This window comes from Nannobrachium achirus (genome assembly GCF_963921795.1).
Source record: "Nannobrachium achirus genome assembly, chromosome: 7".
NCBI lineage: Eukaryota > Metazoa > Chordata > Actinopteri > Myctophiformes > Myctophidae > Nannobrachium > Nannobrachium achirus.
In genome coordinates, this window is record NC_137816.1 from 11,195,124 (window position 1) to 11,205,043 (window position 9,920).

Genomic DNA, 9,920 nt, shown 5'->3' on the forward strand with positions numbered 1-9,920 from the left:
TGATTTTGCCTAGCAAGCTGCTTGGACAAAATGTAGGGAACATCTCCAAAAGTGGAGCCTTTAACGGCAAGTTTAACTGTATTCCATTTGTTGCAATAAATGGTTAAATCTACTTTGATGTGAGTGTTCATGACTGAAGTATACATATGTTAACTCAGTCAGACCCAGTGCAGAGTACCAGCTTTAGCACACTACACCACACCACACCACACCACACCACACCACACCACACCACACCACATAAAATATCTACATTTTCCCATACACAAAATTACCCCTATCGGTAAGAAACAAATTGACCCTTTTAACTCATTTCGTTCTCCTGAAATTAACGGATTAAAATGTCCAGCGTGCCTCCCGCAGGCTGCATCCACGACCGTTGTCTTATTTTGAAGGCCAGAAGTCCATAGCGTAAACACTTCCGGTTTGACGTCATCGCGTCATTCACAGGAAGCGGTCATCGTCAACATGTGGTTGTGTAATGGCCGATCGGTGATTTTCAACATGTGTTATATAAGCGAGAATCTACTGCCATCCTCCCTTTGAAAGTGTTGTTTGGAGATAATGGACATTAAAGATGAGATTCCCCGTCTGCCTCAATGTTATGGGATTATTATTTTGTGCTCGTGGATCCGTGATGATGATGAATCGGCGAGGGAGATCGTCTCTGGACCTTCCGCGCATGTACCCGGTAAGATAACCGCCGTTACAGTAATATATTACTTTTCGCGAGTATACTCGGGATCGGCACCATGATACTCGAGTATTTTTCACGAGTATTCTCGGGATCGGCTCGGTATGAGTTAACTGTGATTATAATACAATATAAATTTGTATTACAAATATCCTAATTATAATAAACTATAATGGATTATAACTGATTATAATACACTATAAAGTATTTATGTACAGTATTACTATGATAACTATAATACACTATAATAGATTATAATAGTGGTTATAGACACAATAGAATCTACTATCATGCATTTCAACCATATCCTGGTGGTCTAAATGAAAATTCAGAGAGTGATCAGTCATTATTATCGGTGTTTGGCCCTGTTTGGCCTAGCTCACACCTACTCTAGATTGGATACTTTTTAGTGTGACAAGTGGGCGGTGTGTTTCAAACGTACTACTGTTGCTGCTATGACACGTGAATCAATCAATACATCCAAAAAGGTTTATCTTATATGTTGTGTGCATGCTCTATTCTATTGTGTCATATTCTATTGTCATCACTGACCCCTCCAGAGGTCCGTTGCTCCTCGCTGGTGCTCCCCAGGACAACAGCACGGATGTAGGCGTGTCAGAGTAGAGGTGGGGAGGTGGGACGCCATCAGGAGGTGCTGGAGGGGTTCTGAAGGTGAGGGGGGATTCAGACATGGAGCAGCCAGCCCTTGTGCACGCCTCTACCTAGTGGGACAGTTTTAGTTATGCTGTTAGAATCAGGGCTTCAAAACTGACTTGAATTATGACCCAAACGGCACTCAATACATACTTGCTCACCAAGGCCGCCACTGGTCACCCAGCGGTATTGTAGTTGATGCTCAGGCTACATACAGACACACACACACACACACACACACACACACACTCACACACGCATAACTACACACACAGTCACGCTAAGGAGACGGTGTGACCACCGCTCAAAAAGAAGTGCGGTAGTACAGTACCTTTAGCGTGTAGGTCTGGAAGGGCAGCAGGTTGCTGAAGGTGTAGCTGGTGGTGTTTCCTGGGACAGTGACAGTCACAGAGGTGACGGAAGGAGTTGGAGGGCTTTGGTTAGATTGCGGGCTCGGACCCAGATTTGTGCTGGAAATGGCCCTGGATCCAGTGGTGTGGAAGGAGATGGAACCGGTTCCTTGGCTTGTGCGGGACACACTGGGGTTGGTCTCTGTGTGACGGGGACTGGAGCTCGTGTCCGGATTGGGAGTGAGGTTGGAGGGTGGGCGGGCGGAGGACAGAGGAGGGGTGGAGCCTGGAGTAGTGGGACCAGACGACGGGTGAAAGACGCTGGGGTCAGAACCTGGGCTTGGACCGGCGCCAGTCACGGTGCTGGGGTCAGCTCCTGAGACGGAGACGGGACTACTGGAGCCGGGAGGTGTGATTGTGCTGGGACTGAGCTGGAGGTGGGTGTTGGGTGCGGGTGTGGTTGTAGTGGGAATGGAGTTGAGGTGGAGGTTGTACTGGTGGATGAGGCCGTTGGGCTGGGAAGGAGGAGCCCAGGTCACTGTCACACTACGCGGATGGAGCTCTGATACCGATGGAGGACCCACTGATCTGGGACCTACAGACAGACAGACAGACAGACAGACAGACAGACAGACAGAATTAGAATGAAGAGATCAAAATCAAGTACTTGACGAACTTCATACTGTATATCTCAGTGTGCATGCGTGCCTGCGTCTGTCTGTGTGTGTGTGCAGTGCACGTGTGTGCACGTGTGTGCGCACGTGTTTCAGAAAAAGAGAGTGTGTTAAGTCCATGAGAAATGAGAGGACGGGGATTTGTTGTGAAGAATTATTTGACATGTAACATGAAGAATGACATCAGAAGGACAAAGAGTGATTTGCCCGTCTCTATCCAGAGGATTAACATCGAAACCATCCTCCCCTGCTCACCAGCACTGCCACACACACGCACACACATACGCACGGCACACACACACACACGCACACACACACACACACACAATTGTACAGTACGTATGTGTAAATTAGCTCAGGTATTGTAGTTCAGGGGCATACATCAATTTATGCAAAATGCATGGGTACATCTGCAGCTGTGCGTGTGCGTGCGAGCGTGTGTACATGTGTGTATGTGTACATGTATGTTATATGTCCAGAAATCTCAAGAGGTTGAGTGCAGCTGTCTGTCTTGATTGGTGGGAATATTGCGCACGCTTAAAGCAAATTTACAGCTGGCCATTGCATAGGAGTCTTTACTGTCACACATGCAATGCACAAGTAGAAACACGCACGCGCACACACACTCATGTATGCATACAGACCCATCATTTTCATAATTACAGACCAGGATGCAGTTGAAATACATTCATCTGAACTCACACATACATTCAGTCAAGTGTTCTTGTTTCACTGCTGATTGATCTGTCCTTTTCTTTGACCTCTACGTGTCATTGACAGACCATTATTGATGTTACAATGTTTAACCCAGGCTAGTTGCACTCCTAAGAGAAATAAATTACTGTATTTTAGCTTCTTAAAGAGCCGTATCAGTGTAAAGTGGCTACACTAGGAACACAAGGCTTAAAGGATCACATCACCTATTTAGCTATTTTCAACGTTTAGCGACCGTCAGGTCGACAGAGCTTCTAAATACGGCATAAACTTGGCGTCGTTGCAGTTGGCAGTTGGCACAATGGATCGGAGGGAAATCTGTGCCACCCTCCCTGTGGCTTTCACAGACGTGACAGGATATGAGCGTGACATGAGGCGTGACTGACTGACTGACTGATTCACGGACATGAACTGTCCCTTTTCATACAAACTGCGACCTGACGGTCGCAAATATTATAATATGCAACACTATTGCATTGAACTTACCGGGGCGCGTGGGTGTGCGTTGGTGGAGTTTAATCCAAGTTTAATCCAAACAGCAACATAGGCCTATCAGCCTATTAGTAGAGGAGCCTATCAATTTTTGCAATTTTGGAATGATAATTGTTGGAGACATGTATATCTTCATTCTTGGGGTTCTCACAATGCCAAAAAAACATGTCTTCAATTTTTCTTTTTGGGTTTAGCATGTGTAATTAGCATAATTAGCCAATTAATTGCCAAAAACAGTAAATAGCAATAACTTTGCTTCTGGGTAACTTATAAAGGTGATCTAAGAGTCTAAGTCCATGTGTGTGAGGTCCAGAAACTCATCTGTTACCATTGTGAAGTCATACAACCTTTCCTAATTAGCATAATTAGCATACATTATGCAAAAACAAGGTGAAAATAAGCAAATTGCTGCATTTCTTTGTTTTAGTCAACTTTGAAAGCTTCTCACAGACTCTAAGATGTATGTTTACAAGTCCAGGAATTATTATTATCCTATACATGAATCATGCAACCTTTTGTCTGTGTAATAATTATGTAATAATCACACCGAGACCAGAAATAGCTATATTTCTTTATATATCCCTCATATAAAATAAAGAACAATATGGGAAATGGTCACAGAATTATCAGATTGTTTATACTAATATGTACAGAAAGTTCTGTAAACACATTTAAATAGAAGGGTCTCCATCTTCGTCGTCGTCATCGTCAATCCCCAACAGTTGTGCCTTGCTTACATTACAACACACCTCTTCATCTTCCCCACACATGCACATCTCGGAGCAGTTCAAATTTTGAGATTGACAAGAACAATGTGACATGCACTGGGATTTCTTGCAGCCACATTTGATCAGTTGAGTAATGGTGGCTGGAGCTGGGGGATCCCGTGTTGTGACTGGCACCAGATGATCTCCCTCAGCCTCCCATCCATATTCAGTTGCTGGTGGCATCTGTGGGTTAGGTACGTGGTCCTGATACCATACCATTGCCTGGTAATGGGCACGGGCAATGGCTTGATGTAATGCACTACTGGCTCCAGTGAGATGATACGTTTTTTGTTTCCCACACCGGTGATGAAATAGGTGTCCTTGCACAGCTGATTGTACCGTCGGATTGCAAGAACAAAGACATCAGTGTCCGGGGACTCAATGTAGAGCTGTGTTGCCCCTCTTCGGACAGCATCCAGGCTGTGCAGGATTATCCTTGTGTCAGCCTCTTCCTGTGAGCTGTGGAGATGTTTTACATCGATATAGTTTGAGTGGACATCTTGCCTTGACGTGATTATGAAAACGTTGGGTTTCCCCTGGAAGTGTTGGAGGGCTTTCTTAGCAGACAGTCAGCTCATCTTTGGTGTGGATACCTGACAAGAACTGTTTTTCAGACACCTTCCCTATCGGTGTGTTGTCTTCCACATGATAAGTGGTAGGGGGCTTGCCACCCTGGCGTCGCATACGCGTGGCCTCCTTCAGTGAAGATGCAATATAGCGGTCAAATACTACATGGGTCTCACTATGTTCTTTGGTCTTCCTGTCCAGTATGGCTATGAAGTGGTCAGCCCACTGGGAACATATCTTGATCCATGATGGCTTGCCCATTGCCTCTACCAATGCCATTCCATCTATGACACTTACACTCTTAGATGGCAGGGGACAACGGTCAGTGGCAGCACTCTGTGGTTGCTGATCAACACCAACGTCACCAGTCCTCTTCTCATTCTGCAGCTCCTTGAGAATGGTCATGAGCTTGCTCTTGTCTGTGTAGGGCCGAAGCTCACCAGTCACTGTGGAGAGAGCATGTGGTTTGGCAGTGAACTCGTGCTGGCCAATGGCTTCTTTGAGGTTGATCTCTGACCGTGATTGAGCAACAATCAGCATTCGAGCAAACAATGACCTGTCATCCTTCAATTCCACCACCTGGTCAGCGAGCTTGTGTTTCACAACTTTTCCTGCACTCTTCCACATCTTCAGTTGAACCTTTTTCATTCTGGCCCAGACACTGACTTCATTTTTGGCCCAGACACTTACTTCACTATGTTGCTTTCACAAAAGCAACATAGTTCTGCTGGCCAATTTCGTCTTGGGTGCATACATCTTTCTCCACGTGGGGTGGCATCACAACTTTTGTGATGATATTGGGTAGGTCTTTGCCATCATATGTTTGATGTTTGATCAAGTCATCTTTGAATGAGGATTCAAAGATGACTTGATCACATGCTTCAATCGAAGTACATTCTTTTCCTGCCTTGTCCAGAAAGCAATGGACAAGTCATGGTTTTCCTTTTGTTTCCTTTTGTTTGTGTGCCAGCCATCTGGCATGCTTCTTCAGCAAGTCTACTCAGCTCTGGTGCGACCAGAGAAGAACCTTTCCCTAGCACTAGCATTCTGAGTAATGCCCACAAAGCCTCCAGTGACCTTCATGATGCGATTGTGATGTGTCCAAGCAGCATCATTCAGGTGTTTTCAATAACTATGATTAGCTTTATCAGCTGTGATCCCTCACAGCTGAAGCACAGTTGCTTGACTAATTATGACAAGAATTAATCTATGGATATCCTAACAGAAAAAGAAACAGGTAATTTCCTACTTTCAGACTAATTAATAAATCATGTATGCAGATTATACTAATGACAAAAGGTTGCATTTACTTACATCAGGATAGGAATTTCTGGACTTGTAAACATACTCAATTCACCCTTTGTCAAGTCCCACCCGTTGTCCCGCCCCTCTTCACACCCATTGGTTGCTGTGTCTTGGTGGGACACTTGGTGGGACACTCCATCCACTACCATTTTAATTCAGTTGCTTTGTATTGTTATTCTGTGTGTTCAATTCTAATTTCAAACTTGGTTTCAGTAAAATGGAGCTGCTCAGTGGCAGTATAGTGACTCAGCATGTTTTTAAATGTTTTTATTTCTCCAAAAGTTATGTTTTAGCAAATTTAACATAAAAAAGGCGGAACCAGGGCGGGACATGGCAGATAGAGCCTGCTGGTTGGTCAGTCTGGGACCAACCAGAAGGCTAACAAAGGGTGAATTAGTCAATAAGAGTCTCAGATTATCTCTCCAAAGTCAGCTAAATGTGAAAAATGAAACGATTTCCTGATTTTCAACTTGTTTTTGCATAATTTAAGCTGATTATGCTAATTATGAAAGGTTGTATGACTTCACAATGGTAACATATGGATTTCTGGACCTCACAAACATGGACTTAGACTCTTAGATCACCTTTATAAGTTACCTAGAAGCAAAGTTATTGCCATTTCCTGTTTTTGGCAATTAATTGGCTAATTATGCTAATTACACATGCTAAACCCAAAAAGAAAAATTGAAGACATGTTTTTTTGGCATTGTGAGAACCCCAAGAATGAAGATATACATGTCTCCAACAATTATCATTCCAAAATTACAACCAGCAGAATCACTTGATTGGCTCCCCCACTATATGGATCCTTTACAGGATCGGCTATCGCTATCATGCGTCTGGCACAGTGTAGAGAATAGAGCACCGATCTGAATGAGGAAACGGACCGCTAAGCTTGATGGGAAATGTAGTGTTTTTTATTCCCCAGCAGAAGACCTCTGTGAGTAATGGACTGTAGTCTATTCTGATACACATTATGAGGAGCCAATTTTCACAGTCTGAATTGTGAATGTTGTTCTTGAATAGAACTTGACTTTGATGGTTAATGCAATACAATACAGCAGAATGTTATCTCTGTATATGAGCTTTTCTATAATAATTTTACAATAAAAACGTTTTTCTTTATAAATAACTTATAATATAGCCTATTATTATAATATTTTGTCTTCAAAATATTTTTTCCCCAAAATGATATTTGAAAAATAGGGTTCGTCTTATAATCAGAGTCGTCCTATATTCGGGCCAATACGGTATATGAAGATAGGTTGAAAATGGGTGAAGTCGTCCTTTAACAAAACACACACGCACGTGTGCGCACGCACACACACACACACACACACACACACACACACACACACACACACACACACACACACACACACACACACACACACACACACACACACACACACACACACACACACACACACACACTCACCTGGTCATAGTGATATTTCAGCCCCATGGAAGCTCATTTGAAGGTAATGTTTTTCATCGTCATTTACATCCCACTGTACCGAGCTATAATGGTCACCCCCCCCCCCCCCCACACACACACACACACACACACTACACGTAGGTACGCACTACGCAGACACACATATAATAACAAACATACATGCATGCTCACACTCACACAAGAATATATACTGTATAAAGCTCACACTGCAATTTGTGTGTGTGTGTGTGCGCGTGTGTGTGTGTGTGTGTGTGTGTGTGTGTGTGTGTGTGTGTGTGTGTGTGTGTGTGTGAAGGACAGGCACATCAAGGTTACTGAGCAGACAGGGGAAGCGTGCTGCGACGCTAAGTGCTACCGCTAACCGCTAACGGCTTCCCCAGATGGTACTGTGTGTGTGCGTGCGTGCATGAATGCAAGTGTGTGTGTGTGTGTGTGTGTGTGTGTGTGTGTGTGTGTGTGTGTGTGTGTGTGTGTGTGTGTGTGTGTGTGTGTGTGTGTGTGAGTGTAAGTGAGAGAGAGAGAGAGAAATGTGTGTGTCTGTGTGAAATGTCAGACCTGTACAGATAACGTGTCTCTGTGTACTCTAGGCCTATGTGTATGTGCATGTGTGCTTGTGAGGCAAAAAGAGACTGAGAAGTTGTGTTGAGATTTGTTTTTGTGTTGGGCTGTTCAAATACCGAGCTTGGCTGGGTTTACAGATCACAAATAGCCCTCCATCAGGGCATCTCTCTCTCTCTCTCTCTCTCTCTCTCTCTCTCTCTCTCTCTCTCTCTCTGTGTGTGTCCACTGCCCTGCTAGCACAGGCCCAACCTCTCTCTCTCCCTTTTCCCCTCACTCTGCCATGCCCCATGTTCTTGTGGACACACACTCTTCCACCTCTCTCTCTCTCTCTCTCTCTCTCTCTCTCTCTCTCTCTCTCTCTCCTTCTCCCTCTCTCTCTCCCCACCTCTCCCTGCTAAATAAACAATGCAGAGAGTTGACCTTTTAGGTTAACAGGTTTTTATGCTGGCTCTACTCACCACTCACACTGATTCAATTACCAGCAAAGGTCCAGAGAACGCCACGAATACCCAAGGAGCCTGTCTGTCTGTCTGTCTGTCTGTCTGTCTGTCTGTCTGTCTGTCTGTCTGTCTGTCTGTCTGCGTATATGTCTTTCTTCAGACCCCTGTGAAGTTGGCACCCCATATGTTGAAAACCTACATAAAAATGGTGTCATTCTTTAGTGCTGGATTTGTGCTGAATTGTGCCGTAAATTTTATAATTTGTGCTGCCATCATTATTGAGATATTCTAAGTTATAGTTTTGCTGAGGCTTGCACCCCAATTTTTGGGCTCCAAATCGGGAAAAAATTGTCTCAATCTTTAGTGCTGGATGTGCTCTAATTTGTGCCGTTGAAATCATCAATTGTGCTTTTATATATATTTATATATATATAAATATGTATATGGTTATGAATTAGCAGATTTAGCAGCAGTATAGTGATTGCCCTACAGAGGGCGGTGTAGAGCAGCAGTATTTCATTGTAGAAGATAGCAGCAGAACAGTGGCGTTGTGTAGAACATCTCAATAATGATAGCAGCACAAATTATAAAACGTACGGCACAATTCAGCACAAATTCAGCACTAAAGATTGACACCATTCTTATATATGTTTTCATCATATGCGGTGCCAACTTCACAGAGGTCCGCCTCAGTCTTCCATGTCTCATAGTGTATCTGTCTTCTTGCATGTCAGGCCTCACAGAAACATCATGAAGAAATGACCATCATCCCTTCATCTCAAGCCCCATCCACCCACTGCAGGGGTGGGCAACTTTGATGATGGAGAGGGCCACTATATTTTCACACTCAGTCCAGTGGGCCACAATGCGTAATAAAGGCACAAATAGAAGAAAAAAAATAGCCGATCTACAAGCTCAAAACGCGTCGCGTTGAGCTTGTAGATCTGCTATTTTTTTTTCTTCTATTTTTGAATTGGAATCCTGAATTATTTTTCGCTATTCTTGAATTGGAATCCTGAAAAGTAACATTTTTATTTAATTTCAAATGCATTTATTTTGTTCTTATGTTAACTTTATGAACTTAAATACAAATATATTGGAAATAAAAAATACTAGTAGTACTAATAATTAAGATACCAACATAGACGGAAGTAATTAAAGCGGGTCATGTTTGCATGTTTGGAATTGTAACAGCTGAAATCAATAATATACTATTATAGTATTACGATATTAAACTGAGGGC

The 9,920-nt window shown here is 43.5% G+C and overlaps 1 protein-coding gene across 1 annotated transcript in view; it reads right to left on the bottom strand.

Annotated features, from left to right (window-relative positions):
* Window positions 1-9,920, bottom strand: part of ush2a (Usher syndrome 2A (autosomal recessive, mild)) — a gene marked incomplete at both ends in the record, with an annotated part of 371,709 nt that overhangs the window by 163,320 nt on the left and 198,469 nt on the right. Inside the window, 2 exon segments of the mRNA XM_080730052.1 lie at window positions 1,247-1,416; window positions 1,680-2,293. Coding sequence (XP_080586178.1) covers window positions 1,247-1,416; window positions 1,680-2,293 — 784 coding nt within the window.